This window comes from Toxorhynchites rutilus, chromosome 3 (genome assembly GCF_029784135.1).
Source record: "Toxorhynchites rutilus septentrionalis strain SRP chromosome 3, ASM2978413v1, whole genome shotgun sequence".
Lineage (NCBI taxonomy): Eukaryota > Metazoa > Arthropoda > Insecta > Diptera > Culicidae > Toxorhynchites > Toxorhynchites rutilus.
The window spans coordinates 33,073,697-33,094,678 of NC_073746.1; the positions used below are offsets into that span (position 1 = coordinate 33,073,697).

At 40.4% G+C, this 20,982-nt stretch overlaps 1 protein-coding gene across 1 annotated transcript; it reads left to right on the forward strand.

Moving 5' to 3' along the window:
• Nucleotides 1-13,876: 13,876 nt before the first annotated feature.
• LOC129773008 (uncharacterized) lies at nt 13,877-20,048 on the forward strand. The gene is made up of 2 exons (XM_055776556.1): nt 13,877-14,035; nt 14,091-20,048. Exon 2 carries the CDS (start codon nt 14,157-14,159, stop codon nt 20,046-20,048), a length of 5,892 nt encoding a protein of 1,963 aa, XP_055632531.1. The 5' UTR covers nt 13,877-14,035; nt 14,091-14,156.
• The last annotated feature ends 934 nt before the right edge of the window (nt 20,049-20,982 follow it).

The window sequence follows — 20,982 nt, forward strand, 5'->3', positions numbered from 1 at the left end:
GATTTCAAATGCTTATAACTCGAACATTTCTTACTGAATCGGAAAGATGTTTGCATCAATTGATACGGAATATTTCTACGCTTCTATCGCAATTAATAAAATGTCATTTTTCACTAGATAATCAATTGAATAAAGGGTGTGTCACATCAAATTGCATCACGGAAAAAACGCTGTAGAAATTTAATTTTTAGGAATTGTATCTTCAGCTTTCGCTTATAATCAGATAAGAGTGTATAGATCACGTTGGCCATGCTTCACTGTCAATTTTTCGTAAATTTGGAAAAATGTCGTCGAACGAAAAAGAGCGTCGTGAATTAATCCTGTGCACTCATTTCGAGAATCCGGAGTTGTCACATCGGGACATCGGTAAGATGCTGGGAATCGTCCAATCCACGGTCAGCAGAGTACTAAAAAGATACTTTGAGAACCTAACCATCGACCGGAAGGTGAAGAACGGCAAAAATGGATGCTCCGTCAGTGAAAAAGATCACAAGCGCGTAGTTAAGCAGTTTAGTCGTGATCCGAGAAGTTCGGTCCCGGATGTCGCCAATAAGCTGAATTTGTCAAGTTCATTCGTCCAGTGGACCAAGCAGCGGGAGAGCCTGCGTACATACAAGGTTCAGAAGGCTCCTAACCGCGACGAAAGGCAAAACATGGTGGGGAAGACGCGAGCCCGGAAGCTGTACACCGAAATGCTGACGAAGCCGCATTGCCTGGTAATGGACGACGAAACCTACGTCAAAGCGGACTTTCGTCAGCTGCCGGGCCTGTTGTTCTTCTCCGCAGAAGACAAATTCAGCGTTCCGGAGGAGATTCGCAAGCAGAAACTATCCAAGTTAGCCAAAAAGTACATGGTGTGGCAAGCGATCTGCTCTTGCGGAAAGCGGAGCGCCCCCTTCGTGATGACCGGCACGGTAAACGGGCAGGTTTACCTTAAGGAGTGCCTACAGAAGCGCTTACTACCACTATTGAAGCAGCACGAGGGCCCGACCATCTTCTGGCCGGACCTCGCTTCGTGCCACTATTCAAAGGACGTGTTGGAGTGGTACGAAGCCAACGGGGTCACCTTCGTGCCAAAGGAAATGAACCCGCCCAACGCGCCAGAGCTTCGCCCAATAGAGAAATATTGGGCGATTATGAAGCAGGCCCTCCGGAAGAACCCAAAAGTTGTCAAATCGGAGGCGGACTTCAAGAGAAAATGGATTTCTGTTCAAAAAAAACTACAACCTGACGTTGTACAGAACCTTATGGACGGGGTAAAGAGGAAGGTGCGAGCATACGGGCTTGGGCTCGAAGTATGAATAAAAAGAAAATGCCAAAAGTTGTTTAATAGTTTTTATTTTACTGTCTAAAATTTTCAAAAGGATCGGTCTACTGGGCGAATTTCTACAGCGTTTTTTCCGTGATGCAATTTGATGTGACACACCCTTTAATTGTGAAAAGTCAAGCGTTATCTAAACGCCCTAACTGTCTAGTTTTGATTGGCCCGATTTACGGTTTCCCGAACACAGACTTCAAAAATTCAAAATCAATGTACCTGTGGGAATCCGCTTGGCAAATACGTGAAAGTCGGGGGTATTTTTGTTCCGAATGAAATGTGTTTCTCTAACACAGACTTCTAATCCATGGAGCGTGGGGAAATTGGTATTGCAAATACATGCAGGTCGAGTGTACTTTTCTTCCGACTGAAATGTGTTTCTCTAACACAGACTTTTAATCCAAGGAGCGTGGGGTAAATTGGCATTGCAAATAGATGCAATTCGGGGGCTTTTTTGTTCCGACTGAAATGTGTTTGTCTAACACAGACTTCAAATACAACATGTCATCATACCAAACGTAAAAGGACTGTCATTAAATTTACGTGTAACGAAGAACATAATCTATCCAAATGCATGAATTGACCTCACATGGCATTATACAATCTTTTTACTCACAAAGCAAATATATTGAATTCAATTGAATTCGGAAATTGTTTCATTCAATCAAAACTCAAATCAATACAAACAAATGATTGCTAAGCTAAGGTAGTCCCACGTCTACCTTGCGGTTATATCATAGATATAACCCACCATTTTTTTGACGTAGGACTACGTCTAACCGGAAGATATAGGGGGTGAAATGGAAATCTAGGCACTGAACAAGTAGGAAAAAATGCAAGATTTGGAACGCTTATAACTCGAGCATTTCTCAATAGATCGCAAAGGTTTTTGCATCAAATGATAGGAAATATATCTACACATCTATCATAATGAATAACATTTCATTTTTCTTGAGATAAATAATTGAATAGTTGCGAAATATCAAGCATTGTCAAAATGCACTATGTGCCCATTTTTGATTGGTCCATTTTGTGCTCCTCAAATCGAACCGACCAAAACGGGCAACCAGAGCAGCAGCGAAATAGAATCAACCACGATTTGAAAGGAAAAAGAAAAAAATGAACGAAACATTGGTCGCAGTCTCACACATGCGTAATTCTCGAGCCAGCCAGTCAGCTTAAAAATCCCCGCTCCGCTGCCGTAACGATCATTCTCATTCAAACCGTACACCACATCGGTTCGCATCACAACACATCAACAAACCAACCCAAGCAGCCATGTCTGGACATGGTAAAGGAGGAAAAGTGAAGGGAAAGGCAAAATCCGGCTCGAACCGTGTTGATCTGGAGTTCCCCGCAAGGGTAGCTAGGCCGAGCGCGTTAGTACCAGTGCACCAGTCCACCTAGCCGGCGTTATATAGTTTCGGCCGCCGAAGTGATCGAGTTAGCTGGCAAAGCTGCTCGCGACGATAAGAAAACCCGCATTCGGAACAGAACACATTCGGTTCAGTGGACATCAAGACAACAGGCAGTTGCAGCGAGTGGCGAGTGGCAAACGCAATCGCAAAACGGCATCAGGTAGCAGAAGAAAAAAGTTTGTTCTTTATACACACTGCTTTGGTGGCAAATCCAGAACAAGGCGGCATCGAGGGCGTTCGAAATGGTTTTTTTCAAAACCACGAGTACTAAGTTTTCTAAATTTGAACCATTCCATAAAACAAGGCGCTTTTCAGGGCCATTAAACCTTCCAAAAAAGAGTTTAGGAAATACAGTTCAATGCTTTCTAAAACAATATCCAAAATAATAATAAAACACAAATTGATTTTTTCATAATTTGTTTGCCAGGATATGATGAATATGTGAATTTGGCAGATTCTTAGATTCTTCTTAGATTGCTTCTAGATTGAAAGTACAGTAATTTACACTTATCTCGACATTTAGCTAATTGGACGGACCTGTAATGCGACATATTTAGTTGGACATTTTTGTAAAGTTCGGGGTCCAAATTATGACCCCACATTGAAGGTCGACACTGTACCACTGTCATCGCAAATGTTCAATTACAGGTTAAAATTACCTCCAATCCGATACTGAGTGTTGGTAATGCGACGTGCCATTGAATGTAATTTACTGTAAAATATGTCATAAGCTGGATGGGAAAAAATTTTCCAACTGTGAAAGCTGTGGCGAGTGGCAAATGCAATCGCTAAACAGCAAGGTTTAGCCGAACAAGATGGGGATATCGAGTGATAACAAAACAATAAACTCTTTAGATTGAAGATAATTTTGTGATCCTGAAAAGGACCCTTTTTAGCCTGCATGTGAATCCAACGAGCGAACAAATCGTAATGAATGTATTTTTTTGCCATCGCTCCCTTTTAACGCTCATTCGTTTGTCTCGTTGGACTCACCCCTCTGGCTGAGTCTGCCGATTTGTCTCTATCCTGTAAGTGTGTACCGCTAGAGTATAAAACACGCGGACCCCAAAAAAATATCTTATTTTCTTTCAAACCGTAAACCCGTGTGGTTGTACGGCATCGGCATCGTGGACGTAACAAAGGAGGACAAGTTAAGGGAAAGGCAAAGTCTCACTCGAACCGTGCAAGTCTCCAGTTCCCTGTTGGTCGCATTCACTGATTGCTCGGCAAGGGTAACTAGGCCGAACGGATTGGTGCCGGAGCACCAGTATACCTAACAGCGATTATAGAGTTTCGGCCGTCGGAGTGCTCGAGTCGCATCAAGAACAGAGCAGCTTCGGTTCGGCGCTCATCAAGGCAACAATTAGTTTCAGTGAGTGGCAAAGTGTTTCTCCGGCACGTCGCATCAAATGTAATTTACTGAAAAATATGTCACAAGCTGGATGGGAAGAAATTTTCCAACTGTGAAAGCTGTGGCGAGTGGCAAACGCAATAGCTAAACAGGAAGGTTTAACCGAACAAGATGAGAATATCGAGTGATAACAAAAACACAACACCAAAGGTTCTTTTCAGAACCATCAACATATTCATGAAGAGTAAACAGTAAACTAATCCATTTTTAAGGTAGATAGGTAGGTATTCACGTAGGAGAAGAAAATAAAACAATATATTTAAAATATACATTTAACAAAAGCTGTCCCCTTTGTATAGTCCTACGTCACTCCGGTTATGTCCCCGACATTACCCACCCGTCTTTTTTTGTCATTCAATACTATTACCAGCAAACCGAAAGTCGAAACAAGAATCAATTCTATATTATGGGATCAACGTTTATCTATTGGTGACAAAACATTTAAGAAAGTTCTTTTTTGTCTTTTGAAACGGTTTCAGTTCCGTTTCAAACATTAATGTTCAACAGTTCGAAACAGTAAAAAGTCAGGTTTTGTTTCGCCACAAAAGTTTTTGACAGACAATATAAAATATTCTCCAACTGATGATTCTTGTAGTAAATGTTCTCAATTTCACTAAAATAACGTTTAATTTTGTGTGTTTTATACATAAAAACGTCTAAAAAAAATTCTTTTATTGAGCCAAAATATTACCACGTCACGCTGGAATGGATCGAATACTTTGCGTGACGTGACAACGACTTCTTGAGACAGTTGATACTCCTCTATTTGTGGACCGATCTTAACCAAATCTTGTGGGTTGTAGACTCTCATTGTTTGCTCAGAGAAACCCAAGTATGAGAAGGTTTGAACTTAGGTTCAGCTGATAAATTCTCTATTTTTGTCACGTGACAACGCTTCAAAATACCTGTTTTTCAAACGCTTGTTTCTTATAAATTACAAAATGAAATATAGATCTACCCACGGCTCTTCGAACAAGTATTTAATTGTCCATTCAATGGTATATAGACATTGAACTTTGCTTAAGCAAGTGCAGAGATATCTCAAGAAACATAAAAACATAGTGAAAACCTAAAATATTTTAAATGTAATTATGTAGTTTTTTAAACTCGCCTCTCTCAAAGGTTGGCGTATAAAAATCAAATTCGTGTCAAGAAATTTATGATATAACTAGTGCTTATTCAAATTACGTTTTCATTTTTTTCCTTAAACTAAATTTTAAATTTGGTTCATTGGTGAATAACCTCATGGAATGGGTCATATGCTTTTAAGCTTTCTACTTTGGTACCTGTTTGATTGAAAACATAAGAAAATCATCGAATAAAATGCTTTTCAAATGAAGCGAATAAGAATCAAACTTCGGACACTAAATCAAATTACGGACAGATTGTATTCAAATTTCGGACACTTTATTTTGTAATTTTATGGACGAAAATTACATTACACTTGATTATATTTTATGGTCAACTGCGAAACACTTACCAAGCAATCACAGTAAACTGTTAACGATGATAAGAACTGATGAAACACGGGAGAAATTTAAATATTTATGAACGGGTAAATTCTACGTGCTCACGCTAAGCAAACGTCAAACACAAACGATAATGAGTGGTGCTGTTGATTTTTTTCCTACTATGTAATAATTCAAATGTTATTCTCAAATGAAGTGATAGTGAAACCAATGGATCACTCTAAAGAAGCAATTGTGATATTAAATTTATAGTTATATTATCGGTGCATGAAGCATTTCAAGATATAAGAACAAAGTGTCCGAAATATGATTCAGAACGGTATATACAAAGAGATTGGACCAAAAAAAATAGTCATATTATTAGCAAATCAATGCTTGTGAAGCAAATTAGTGAAATGTATTCATAAAACAACATGACAAGAAAAAAAACCAGTTTCAAAATTCATAAAAATAAAACGATATGATAATGCAAATTTACGATCTTCAGTATGACCACCGTGAGCCTTAATCAGCTTCTGAAGTCGTGGAGTATACTCTCCACCGAATTCTTGAGATGTTGTGCGTTAATCTCTTTCCAGGCTGTCGATGATGCTTGAAGTACATGTTCTTGTTCGTTACACCAGTTTTGTCCACCTTAGTAGACCACTGATTTTCAATAAGGTTCAAATCTGCACTTTGAGCAGGCCATTCCTGAACTTTCATCCGCTTAGAATAAAGAGCCTTCGTTTTTTTTGGCAGTATGCTAATGATCAATGTCTTGTTGGAAGATGAAGTCTTTGCCTACGCCAGTTTTTCGTATTTGATGAAAGATCTCAAACTTCGATTCGTCAGTCCAATAAACCAGAAATATACCGGCTGGTTGAGATATTTTTTCGCGAACTCTAGCCGAACTCTCAAGTTGAAGCCTTTCCTTGATGGGGAAAATTGTTCATAAGTATCAGAACTACTGTTTGTATAAATGTCTCATATCACGAATAAAAAAAAAAGTTCTTCTAAATTGAATAGTTCTGATCACTTCGGATACGCATAAATCATTATTTGAGTAACTACTGGTTTCAATTACGTTGAAGTAGTGGTTTTTAAAGATCACTATAACTGTTTGCATAAGTGTTTTATGTCATTTGGATAGTATCATTAGTGTCTCATGTAAAAAAATCTTTTTCAAAAGCAAAAAGAGCTGATCTTTTCGGATACACATTGCTGGCATTACTTACAAATTTATTGCATCAATGGCAAAAGTGTCTCATAAGGGGGTCTTCGTAGCGAAATTGGCTGCGTGTCCGCTACTAAGCGAACAATCATGAGCTCATAACTTAGGGCCCTCAACTGACCATCTTTGTGTGTTATTCTAGCTATTACGCAACACGCAATCACGCAACAATCATTATGTGACGGTAGTCCCAGTCCAGTACCAGTCACAGTCCCGCTGTGTATATAGCCCAACTGTGAACATTTGAACCATAGGAATATTCTTGCGCCGAAAATGGCAACATGTGTTGTGTATCGATAGAATAGGAATACTATTAGGCCTAAAAATGGCTAATTTGTAATATACATCATGCGAAAAATATGTACACGATAAATTCGGTTCTGTTACAGCAGCTGCTAATTGAGCCTAATGAAAATAAACAGATGGGATAAAAAAGAGTCTCATATCCAACGTTGAAAAAATAAATTTATCTATTGATTATAGCTCATATGATTTTCTCGGATTTTTTTGTAAATAAAAAAAATATGGTGCTCCAAACACACCCTTTCTTTTACATTTTACACAGAGTTGCCACATTTAATTCTGTCAATGTTTTCTGAAAAAAACTGTATATCTGTATTTTAAGCCAAAAAACCTGTATAGAAAATTCTGTATCGATAAGTTAAAAGGAAAATTTTAAAATAAAGGTTTATTTTCATTTTGAACTTATTTTTCTTATTTATGGGTTGTTAACATCGTGTCAATTCGACAAAATAGATCATAGAAAAACTATGGATGGGTTATACCTATGATATAACCGCAAGGTTGACGTAGGACTGCCGTTGGCTTAGTAATCATTTGTGTTTTCTCAATTAGCAATAATCGCACTTCGAATGCTCCTCATTAGGTACGATATCGCCGCTGCGCAGAGTTGTTGATTAAATTATTGATTAAACTAGTGAAACAATTTACGAATTCAATTGCAAACAAATCTCAATTTAGGTCAATTCATGCATTATGGTAGAGGTTATTGCAGCAAATAGTTATCAACATTTTATAAAAATGCAGTGTAAAAATGCATGGGGCTATCAAAAGTACTGCCGAGATCTGGAATACCGATTTTCCCAATTTATTGGTTCCGGAATCTGTGTTGGGAAAACTCATTCCGGTTTGCAAAAACGCAAGCGAATACAAAAGTACTCGCAGCTTGCATCCAATTTGCAATGCCAATTTCCCCCGGCTCCATGGTTTTGAAGTCTGTGTTTGAAAAAAAAAATCCGATTTGCAACATTTAACACGACATTTTATCTTTCGAATGAAGTGTTTATCATACCATTTCGTTCAGTTGTTTAAGAGCTATTAACGCTCAAAATCTCGGTCTCCGGAGTAACGCTTTCGTTTTCGAAACTTTAATTTTACACCCCAGAATAGAAATGAAAGACGTAGTCCTACGTCAAAAATTATCTCCTCTGAACGGTTTTGTTGAACTTTGCCCTCAATATCATCCTTGACGCTCCACCTTGATACATACATTCTTCTTGATACATAGTTCTTCGCTTTCAAAATAGAGTCCGTATTTGTGGAAGCCAATTGATTTCCGGACTTTGTTTTGTTGGCATTGTAAACCGAAAATATTCGTTCAACACACGCTGATGAATGTTATCAAAAAATGTATTACAAACGATCTTACAAAAATTTCCCATCGCGCTTTTTGACATTCAACATATGGGACCAAGTTATACACTGCGTTTCATAGCTATAGAACCACTTCATTTTTCTGAGTTTCTAGAGATATGTAAGAAGTCGGCTGAAATAGAAGTATATACTGTAGAAAACAATAACTATCTTCATTTCTAAGTATGGCCATTTGAACTTTATTGTTGTGTTCAGGCGCGATACAATAAAAAAACTGAAATTCCAGTGTTTCATATCATATAACCAGATGAAAAAACTCTCACTCCTTTACAAAATAGACGTCAATTTTACATGACTTGCAATAAGTTTCTAATGCGTAGGTCTCGTAGGTTTAGTTCTCAATCAGCTCAAGGAACCCATTCGGGGTGGTTTCGACCAAGCTGCGCCATGTTGTAGCGTGTATCTCGTTCTACGCAGAGGATACTGCTCGTTCAATCTCTTCAAATCATTCATACTGCTTGTAAGCGGCATCTGCTATTCGTACGATCACTCCACTTAAGTTCTTGATAGAGTTTTGATCTGGTAAACAAGCTGCCATGCCATGACTTTCCGGATTTTATGAATTGATGCTAAATTACACAATTATCACATTGATCTTTATGCAAAAACTGCAGTGAATTATAATGAAGTACTTCGTTGTACTTCTGACTATGCATTCGTGTTGATGAAAAGCTGATGAAAAATTCGGAGGATCGTTTAAATGAGTCAATATACGATTGGCGGATTGATTGTGGTCATACTTAGCTTGGAACGAAAAGAATAGTTTAAGCTCTACGAATCGCTCAAGATTTTGCTTAACAACTGCCTCCAACGAAAGTCGTCTCTTGCGATGTGTTTATCATTTTTAATAAACAAGGTATCTATGTATGCATTGTGGTGCACCCGTGGCCGAGTGGTTAGCGTCTCATATTATCATGCAGGGTGTTCGGGTTCGATTCCCGTTCTGGCCAAGACACCTGATATCGATCCCAGAATATTGTTACTGATTGTAACATTATTTCAAAATACTTTACATAAACATAAGTAAGTTTTTTTGCGATGAAACACACACTGGTCCAAATCACCCCGCAACAAATTTTAATGTCCAAAAATCATCTCTTTTATTTTATAATATATTTGGTAGTTTAAAGCTTGATAAAATGATTCAACATTATTAATTGAGAGAAAACAAGTGTAGCTTAGTATACAATGTGTGATTTTTTATTCAGACTGTATTGGTTTGGAAATTTTGGGTGATTTGCTTAGGTAGTCCAAATTCCCCCCTTTTCCCCTACTGCACGTGCATCGGCAGTAGAGTGTACTAATCAAAAGGGAATCTTCTAGCAACAGCAGATGACCTCATTCGTGCGGAAAACCGAACTATAGCTACCAGTAACCAACGAAATTGCAGGAAAAAATTGCGGGTTTTCGAAAGCGAGCAACACTCAACTTTTTATAATAGATATCAAATGGGGACAGTCCCATTTGATATCTATCATAAGGTAACTTGTTTTTTAAGCGGATGTTCCAATTAACGCGGGATATTTTACGCGGATTTTCGAATTAACGCGGGTTTTTACGCGGATTTTGCAATTAACGCGGTTTTTTTTACGAGGTACGCATTCCCCTCGTAAAAAAACCTAGGTTTACTCTGTATATGTGGCAACCTATTTTTCCTTCTGATTTTCAAGTTTATCGTGATTAGAAATATCTACGTTATTCAACATTTCGTTCTCGAACCTTCTGATTCACGGTTAGTCAATTCTTCATCATACTTCTGATGTTTAAAAGCTGACGATTTTCGCAAAGATCCTCGTTTGAGTTGACTCGGGATGATTTGAACGGGTTTTTCTGATGATTTTATGGGTAGCTTTCATGAACTCTCCAGAAAGGGCCCCAATGGGTAGATCGAAACAATGAAATAATGTTTTTTTTATCCCTATTGTTTTTTTAGGCTCATTAGCATTTTAGCTGTAACAGAGCCGAATTTTAATAGTGTACATGTCACATGTTTCTCATATCTATAAATAGCACATTACACAGTTGCCATTTTTCGGCGTAAGAGTATAAATTCTGTTCTTCCATTATCCAAGTCAGACCACCGGACAACGGAGACAGTTGATACGATCATTGTTGTGTTATCAATAACATAGAAATAGTGCACTCACTTTTGGCAATTACAGCGTCTCCAGTTGTTATAATTGGAACCTATTGATAATTTTCTATTCCATGTAAATCGAGAGTACGCCGGCTTACGAGTCACATAACCGGGAATGTTACATGTTGGCAGCAATCAATAAAAGTTTTTCAATTCATCGAATCATAAGACATATTTGAATCTCTTTCATTTCTAAATGATCTAATCTTTAATTTTAGCAACGTCGAACCACACATTATTTCCTAAAGTTCCAACACTGTTTTCAACGAAAAGCAATTGAAGCAAAGCTTGAATAGCACGTAAATGACGCGTACAAATAGTTTTGACCAAGGCGCCTAGAAGTATATCCTAAGGTGAGGCCGTTGTGCCACTTAGCTGATTAGGGGAGCCGTACAGTAAAACCTGTTTTTGTGCGGTTTTTTTTGTGCGATTTTTTTTGTGCGGTTTTCTGTTCTTGTGTGGTTTTGTTTTTGTCCGATTTTTTTTGTGCGGTATATGAAAAGAAGCATATTTGACCAAGTTATCGTCCATTTAGTTTTTTTCGATGGTTTATATGCATTTCAGTGCGAAAAAAGCATATTTGCGTCTCAATTATCCACTTCTTAAATCATTTCCCTCCTCCCATCAAATGCTCTAATTTTTTGCCTTACATGATATCTAACAGCATCACGTTTCGGCATGCAACTTGAAGCACATAACAGCCACGCACAACCGAAAAGACAAACTGTCCCATCGCAAAGTAGGGAAACAAAAGGAAATTGAACGGCGTGAATTTGAATTACTTTCTTAGGGGAAACTTTTTTTATACGGTTCCTATCTACCGCACAAAAAAGTTTTTTTCAAAATGTATACCGAACACGGTTTTTTAAAGCTACTGGTGAAGTTTTGCACGATTTTTTTATGCGGTCCCTATCCCCCGCACAAAAAAAGGTTTGCCTGTATATGAAAACAGTACGGAAGAAGGGGAATTATTTGCTTGAAGCGTGAAAGAGACAGACTGATCACGAGCGAGCTGTGCACAAGCGTATTGTGTTTTGTTTACAAACAAAACACAGTAGACTTCCAAGATGGCTGAAAAGTGGTTTTAGCAAGTTGGCCCACCTTAGGATATACTTCCAGGCGCCTTGGTATTGACATGAGGACACACCAATAACAAAGGGTGTCTCAAGCAGCTGTATGACACCCGCCATGTTTTTGATGCCAACATCTCAAACATCAAAAGTATTTGTTTCCTTCAAAACAGCGATCCGCGTTGGCGGCATTGTGCTTCGTTTACTAGTTTAGGGGAGCGTCAACGAATAGCTGATTTTCAGTCGGAATGAACGTTTTCAAAATTAAAATTATGAATGAAAATTGGCTTTTCCATATCAAATTAGTATTCTATTTGAATTAAGAACATTTTTGTTTGCAGGTGGTGAAAAAGTCTCATACGAAAATTGTTTATGAAGACAATTTTATATTATAATAAAAAAATTCAGCAACAATTTTGGAATTGTATACCAATATGGTTGAATGAAAGTCAGAAATACGTGTTTCAAGTAATTAAATAACATGATGTGAAAGTTTTCATTCAAATTTTAAAATTTAAAAACTGGCTTCGTATCTTCTAATCTGATAGAGATTACACCAACGAGTTTGGGACACAAATTATGGCCCTAATTTGAAGTCGCCACCAGACGTCGACACCATCGCGAATTACCAATTTACCACCATCTGACATATCGTGATGTCGATGATGAACTTTTACATCAGAGGGATAGTGAGATATGCGATGACGGTAGGTAGAGTGAGATAGCGATAATCGTGCCATACACCTGGTCTCAAGGTTTTGTTACAAGATATTGAAAAATAAAATACCAGTGGATTTTTTGACGTAGGACTACGTCTTTCATTTCTATACCGGGGTGTAAAATCAAAGTTTCGAAAACGAAAGCGTTACGCCGGAGACCGAGATTTTTTGCGTTAATAGCTCCTAAACAACTGAACGAAATGGTATGATAAGCACTTCATTCGAAAGATAAAATGTCTACGCGTTCTATACTTGTTACTTTTTGATCCAAAAACTTGTTTCAATAGCCTTAAAATTGCTTTCAAAACAGGCTATTGAAATCACCAAAAGCGAGCGCCGCTCGGAAATCCACTCAGTTCTAATTAAAAAGCGATTGGAGCATGTTGTCGCTGTTGTGGTGAAGCTCTTCGTTTATCATGAAAGCGCGGATGAATGATGTCACCAAGAGCCTGTTTGTGCACCTTAGGCCAGAAGGGAATCCATCAGGAGGAGAGTGATGCCACAAACAGTTCCCCGGGAAGATCTCGAAGCAGCCGCTACACACACACACACACATACACGCACGGAATTATTTCCGTTTGGATGTCATTCAGCATCGAGAAAAATCCGGAATATAATCTGCCAGTTCCTCTGGGAATTTAAAAATACATTCATGTGAAAGAGTTTACTTTAATGTTTTCTATCCATGTAACACTGTAACCAAATACATTTGGTTTTGTGATTTTTCAATCAATCGCAATTAACAAGATAGCTTCTGAAGATTATTCTTCCCCATCAGTAGGATATTTCCGTATTAAATAGTGTATGCGCACGCAATCGATTATTGCTCAGTCGCCGAATGTTCCGAGCTCAGAGAGTTCATTCCCCTTTAGTTTGCCTTCCAAATTGCCATCGTAAACCACGCCTTCTCTCGATTCAATCACGCACAAAAAGCATACTTAAGCGATATTCTGGTGGTGAGACGCATTCATTTTTTGTGAGGACATCGACAAGACAACATCGATGCTGATGGTGCTGGACGGCGAAGGATCGAGATCTGCCCGCAAACAAACGCAAGCAATTTGTTTGAAACTGTGAGAGAGCACAGAGAAGCCGATCCTTCAGCAGAAGAGAAGGTGATCATCGAAGCAGTATCGAGGAAAATGTGGAAATATCTAATTGTTGCCGCGAGTCCCGGAATTGCTGGGCTCCCTGACGACTGCTAGAAACCACATGGCCTGCCAAAGAGTAGACCATGTAGGTGACAGGAAAGTTGAAGGTAGAAGATGACAGAAAATAAAGAAGTAGAAGAAGGTGGTCAAAAGTAAACATAAACAAAAATCATAAAGACAAAAGAAAGAATCGTGAACATTGTGAGCTTTGGAAATTATAATTATTTATCTATAAAAGCTAGGAAGTATTAGAAAATTAGAAACTATTATTAGTAAATTATCAAAGTAAGAATATTCTAGTTAAATGAATTTATATCTAAACAACTGACTTAAATTTATAGGTACAAATTTATCCCGCATAGTTACCAAAATCTACAATTGAACTGTTTGAATTCACAGATTGTAATTTCACTAGTTACCGTGAGAACAGAAGTTAACATTGAAGCCTACACTGAATTGTAAGATATAAAAATGTATATTGATTATATATAACTAAAAGAATAAATATTTCAGCTTTAGCAATCGCTTAAAGAAAGTGTTCGCTTTTTCGTACGAACAAACTAAAGAATTCACGGTACGATGGCTAACACCAACGCCGGAACATCCGCCCTCGACAATACCTGTCCTGTTCGAGAAGGCAATTGCCAGGCCTGCAAACGTCCTGATAGTGTCGATGACATGGTCGAATGCGAACAGTGTAAATATTGGTACCACTTCAGCTGCGTGGGTGTAACACAATCTGTTGAACGTCGACATTGGGTGTGTAACAATTGTTTACCAGTGAGCGTCAGCAGTCGCTCCTCCAGATCGTCTGTCCGTAAAGCACTGGAGCAGCAACGATTGCTGGAAGAACAGCAGATTCGTCGCAAGCGGTTTGAGCAAGAAAAAGCTCTAGAGAAGAAACGACTCGAACAGGAGCAAAAGCAAATCTTAGAAGAGGAAAAAATGGAGAGAACGTTTGTTCAGGAAAAGTTCGATTTGCTGGAGACACAGGAAGCTGACGAAGGTAGGAGTGTAAGGAGCAACAGAAGCCGATGCCAGAATAGCCACGAGAAAGTTAGGCAGTGGATGAAAGATGACGGATCGAAGGGGCCAAAAGCCAGTACACCAAATGATGCGGCAGGAAAGGCACCAAATCCGGAAACTTTACTACAAGGCGAGAGTAGCAACGAAACTCCATCAGCGATAAATCCCAGTAGGATACCTCCACAGTCAGACGCACTGAGCAATCCAATGAATTTTCGACCTCCAGTATCAAAATTACCTTCCGACAATAAAAATATACCGTCTTCAGAACTCCCTTCTTGCATTCCACCCACCGAACATACGGTGAATCCTACGTTACTAGTCAACGCTTTATCGGATGATATTAGTATTGATATTCCACCATTGCCATTCGAGTATGCTCCTTCAGAAGGTGTCGTCGATAATGCTCCTCAACCTCGCTATGATGTCCAAGTTTCCACCCCAATTAATTTCCTAGGACAAAATTCCCTACCAACGGGGCATTTAACACAACCAATGGTGCATGAAAACCGTGCTCCAGTGCAAGTTCCTCCGCCAAGGCACACGCAATCCGCGGGTCCTCCAATATACCCTGTAACGAGCAGAGCAAATGAAATGACTTACGTTGATTCTGGACCTTCGTCGATGCAAATTGCAGCCCGTCGTGTAATGTCACGCGATCTTCCAGATTTTAACGGGAACCCAGAAGACTGGCCTGTATTTATCAGTCAGTATAACATCACCACGGAATGTTGTAACTTTAGTAATGCCGAGAACCTCATCCGGCTACAACGATGTTTGAAAGGTCACGCTCGAGAATCGGTACGCAGTCGGCTACTCTTGCCTGCATCCGTGCCACGAGTGATAGAAACACTTCGGATGCTTTATGGGCGACCTGGATTGCTTATAGACGCTCTGTTGAATAGAGTACGCTCTACGCCAGCGCCGAAGATGGACCACCTAGAAACGTTAATAGAATTCGGGTTGGAACTGCAGGGACTCTGTGACCATCTTCAAGCGGCATCGGAAACCGCACATCTCAACAATCCCTCGCTGCTACAAGAACTTGAAGACAAGCTGCCATCTCAGCTGAAGCTCCAGTGGGCAATGCACAAACAAACTGTGCCCAATGTTACACTGCAGACGTTCGCCACTTACATGTCGCATATGGTTTCTGCAGCGAGTCAAGTTACTAAGTACGTGGGGTGCTCCAATTTACGTCGGCCGATCAGGAATAAAGAAAAGTCGAAAGAGAAAGGGCAACTCTATACACACAGCGCGAATGACGAGGAACAGTTTGAAACGAGTGACGGTGCGAACTCTGAAACTACAGTACGGAATTGTTTAATCTGCTGTAAACCAGGACATCGAGTGAAGGAGTGCAAGCAGTTTTCAGATATGAGCGTAGAGAATCGTTGGCGTAGTGTACACAGTTTTAAATTGTGTCGAACCTGTCTCAACCAACACGGGAGAAATCGTTGCAGATTTTCAACAAAGTGTGGAATCGACGGGTGCGAATTCAAGCACCACCCACTGCTGCATACTAAAGTGGAAAATACGCAAAAGCCCACAACAACAGCTGAAAATCATTCACATCGAGAACAAAAATCCAAAATGCTTTTCCGAATTATTCCTGTAACCTTGCAAGGAAAGAACGGATGTGTTAACACATACGCCTTTTTAGACGACGGTTCCTCTTTAACCTTGGTGGAAAAATCAATTGCAGAACAATTAGGAGAGTCCGGTCCATCAGGAGCGTTATACCTTAACTGGACAAGTAATGTAACCCGTTGCGAAGCTGACTCCCAAGAAATAACATTCAAAATCTCGGGAGCAGCCGGTGGAAAATTCTTCCGAGTTCAGTCAGCCAGAACAGTGTCCGAGCTGAAACTTCCGGTACAATCATTAAAACCGCAACAGTTGTCACTACAATATCCACATTTAATAGGTCTGCCGATTGCTGGTTACGATGACGCTATACCCCGAGTGCTCATCGGGTTGGACCAGTTGAACTTGTCAATGCCACTAAAATGCAGAGAGGGGAGGAAAGGAGAACCAATAGCTACGAAAACTCGCCTCGGATGGTGCATCTACGGAGGATCAGGTGAAGCGAAGTCTGTTGGAGTGAGCTGTCACATTGTTCAAGTCAGCCCTGAAAAACTTCTTCAAGAGATGGTGAAACGATATTTCGAGCAGGAAGATGCTGGAATTAAATCAGTAATCAACCTGGCGTCAGCGGAGGATACTCGAGCAAAGAAGATTTTAGCTGATACAACAGTGCGGCTGGGAGACAAGTTCGAGACTGGACTCCTTTGGAGATACGACCAGTTTGAATTCCCAGAAAGTTATCACATGGCCCTTCGACGCTTGGAATGTCTGGAGCGAAGAATGAACCGAGAACCTCTTTTGAAAGAGAATATTCACCAGCAGATTCAAGACTACCAGGCGAAGGGATATGCTCATCGCGTTTCAGAGGAAGAACTTTCGGGTGTCGATCCACGAAGAATATGGCATTTGCCGCTCGGAGTCGTTACCAATCCCAAGAAGCCTGGTAAGATCAGATTGATTTGGGATGCGGCGGCCAAAGTGGATGGGGTTTCTCTCAACACTGTATTGCTGAAGGGGCCCGATTTGCTGTCGTCTTTACCAGGAGTGCTATTTAAATTCCGAGAAAAACCTGTGGCAGTGAGTGGTGACATTCGCGAAATGTTTCACCAGATTCTCATACGGTGTGAGGATCGTTATGCATTGTGCTTCCTTTGGCGAGAAGATCCGAGTCAGAATCCCGAAACGTTCGTCATGGACGTTGCTATTTTCGGTGCCAGCTGTTCTCCATGTATTGCGCAGTTCGTCAAGAATGCTAATGCCGAGGAATTTGCTGTACAATATCCCAAGGCATCAGAGGCCATAGTCAGGAATCACTATGTGGATGATTTCTTGGATAGTTTCGACACCGTAGAAGAGGCACAGCGAGTAGCGGCTGAGGTGAAGTTGATCCATGCGAAGGGTGGATTCGAAATACGCGGTTGGTGTTCTAACTCAGCGGACGTACTTAGCCATCTGGGAGAAACATTTGTGCAAAAAACAAAAGATCTGAATCTGGACAAAAGTGACGGAGCAGAAAGAGTTCTAGGGATGTTGTGGTTGGCAAGCGAGGATGTTTTAGGATTTTCAACGCAAATGCGGGCGGATATTGCCGCCATCATCAATGAGGGTCGAAGGCCAACAAAACGCCAAGTCCTACGATGTGTCATGTCCTTGTTCGACCCTCTTGGACTATTGGCTATATATACGGTACATGGTAAGATCCTGATCCAATCCATATGGCGCTCTGGAATTGATTGGGATGAGAAAATTAAGGATGAGGAGTTCAATCGTTGGACGAAGTGGATAGCTATATTGAGTCAGGTTGACCACGTTCATATTCCACGCTGTTACGTTGGGCAAGAATCCTCCACATCATTAGTTTCTGTGCAGCTACACATTCTGGTGGACGCGAGCGAAGACGCTTATTGCGCCGCTGCATACTTTCGTTTTATTCTTGTAGACGGAACCGTCATCTGCAATCTAGTTTCGGCGAAGACGAAAGTTGCACCCCTCAAACCGCTATCTATACCGCGTCTGGAACTGCAAGCAGCCGTGCTTGGTGCTAGGTTGGCTTCGTTCGTCAGTGAGAATCATACATACTGTATCGAGAAAAGGGTTTTCTGGTCTGATTCCAGTACGGTTCTTGCCTGGATACGGTCAGACGCTCGCAGATACCGCCAATTTGTATCATGTCGCATTGGAGAAATTCTCTCGTTAACAGAAACTAGGGAATGGAGATGGGTTCCCTCCAAAATTAACACTGCTGACGAAGCCACCAAGTGGGGCCACGGTCCATGCTTATCGCCAAAAGGGAATTGGTTCCAGGATCCGAGTTTTCTTTATTGTCCCGAATTTCAATGGCCGGTCCAAAGCAAGCAACAGAACACTTCTACGGAAGAGGAACTTCGATCCTGTTTTATGCATGACGTTACTGCATTTGAATCAACAGTGAAATTCGATCGATTCTCCCGATGGGTACGCCTCCTTAGAGCGATCGCCTACACGCAGCGATTCATCAGCAACGCACGTTTGACTAAACAGCACCGAGACCTGACTCCTTTAAATTCAGTAGAGATCGGGAAAGCAGAAAGCATTCTCTGGCGACTCTGCCAGGAAGAGTCGTATCCAGATGAAATCTCTCAGTTAAAGAATGGGAGAAGCGAAGTAGATAAATCCTCGGCGATCTACAAGTTGTCTCCGTACATCGATGAATATGGAATTCTAAGGCAGAACGGGAGGATTGGCGCAGCATCCAACGTCGAATTTAACGTGAAATTTCCGATAATACTGCCCAAGTCCCATCGTTTAACTGCTCTCCTTCTGGACCATTATCATCGGATACTTCATCATGCGAATTATGAAACAGTTGTGAACGAGGTAAGACAAAAGTTTTATATCCCTAATCTCAGGGCTGTTGTACGCAGGGCGAGAAGATCGTGTCAGTGGTGTAAGATTTACAAGTCACAACCTTCTACACCTAAAATGGCTCCTTTGCCGGCTGCTAGACTAGCTTCATTCGAACGGCCTTTTTCGTATGTTGGCGTGGATTTCTTTGGTCCAGTGATGGTGAAGATCGGGCGAAGCAACGTGAAGCGTTGGGTGGCACTATTCACGTGCCTCACTATAAGAGCTGTTCATCTTGAAGTAGCATTTAACTTAAATACGCAGAGCTGCATTATGTGTTTTCGTCGATTCGTCGACCGTCGTGGAGCGCCTTTGGAGGTTTACACTGATAACGGTACCAACTTCCAAGGCGCCGAGAGGGTACTTAGACAGCAAGTCAATAGCGGCCTAGCAGAGACGTTTACTAACGCCAATACCCGTTGGTTCTTCAATCCTCCCTCAGCGCCCCATATGGGCGGAGTATGGGAGAGGATGGTGAGGTCCATCAAAACCGCGATCAATAGTATTGATACGGGGAAGAAGCTCGATGATGAGGGATTCTCGACATTGTTAGCCGAAGCGGAGAGCATCGTCAACTCTAGACCATTAACCTACCTTCCGTTGGAGACGGAAGCACAGGAAGCTTTGACGCCCAACCACTTCCTGCTCGGTAGTTCGAATGGGATCAAGCAGCCAACTGCGAGTCCCATAAATCAACGAGAAGCTATCCTAAACAGCTGGAATCAGATTCGCCATCAATTAGACCTGTTCTGGCACCGGTGGCTTAAGGAGTATCTTCCAACTATAAGTCGCCGCACAAAGTGGTTTACCGATACTAGACCGGTGGAAATAGGGCAGTTGGTGCTAATTGCAGATGAAGGCAAAAGAAATAGTTGGCTACGCGGACGTGTAATTGAGATTCGGACAGCCCCAGATGGTCGAGTGAGACAAGCTACTGTTCAAACGACAACAGGGTTGCTGAAGACCAGTTTCTAAGCTGGCCATTTTGGACGTGGAGTGTTCAGGTAAAACAGCGTCAGACACACTGTCTTACGGGGGCCGGGATGTTGCCGCGAGTCCCGGAATTGCTGGGCTCCCTGACGACTGCTAGAAACCACATGGCCTGCCAAAGAGTAGACCATGTAGGTGACAGGAAAGTTGAAGGTAGAAGATGACAGAAAATAAAGAAGTAGAAGAAGGTGGTCAAAAGTAAACATAAACAAAAATCATAAAGACAAAAGAAAGAATCGTGAACATTGTGAGCTTTGGAAATTATAATTATTTATCTATAAAAGCTAGGAAGTATTAGAAAATTAGAAACTATTATTAGTAAATTATCAAAGTAAGAATATTCTAGTTAAATGAATTTATATCTAAACAACTGACTTAAATTTATAGGTACAAATTTATCCCGCATAGTTACCAAAATCTACAATTGAACTGTTTGAATTCACAGATTGTAATTTCACTAGTTACCGTGAGAACAGAAGTTAACATTGAAGCCTACACTGAATTGTAAGATATAAAAATGTATATTGATTATATATAACTAAAAGAATAAATATTTCAGCTTTAGCAATCGCTTAAAGAAAGTGTTCGCTTTTTCGTACGAACACTAATCGATACTGAAAATAATCTGCCAGTTCCTCTGGGAATTTAAAAATACATTCATGTGAAAGAGTTTATTTCAATGTTTTCTATCCATAAAATATCCTTGTAATACATTTGGTTTTGTTATTTGTCAATCAAGTGCAGTTAGCAGGAAAGCTTCTGTAGATTATTCTTCAGAACAAGGTTTTTCGTATCCTATATTGGATGCATAAAACCTTGTGCCTCCAACGTAACGCTCTCGTTTTCTAAGTCCCCCAAATATTCATTTATTAATTCATTCAGAATGGATTTAGATTCAACTTCAAACAAATGATCTCTA

Coding starts and splice junctions, on each gene's coding strand:
- LOC129773008 (XM_055776556.1), top strand. CDS start 14,157: ATGGCTAACACCAACGCCGGAACATCCGCCCTCGACAATACCTGTCCT.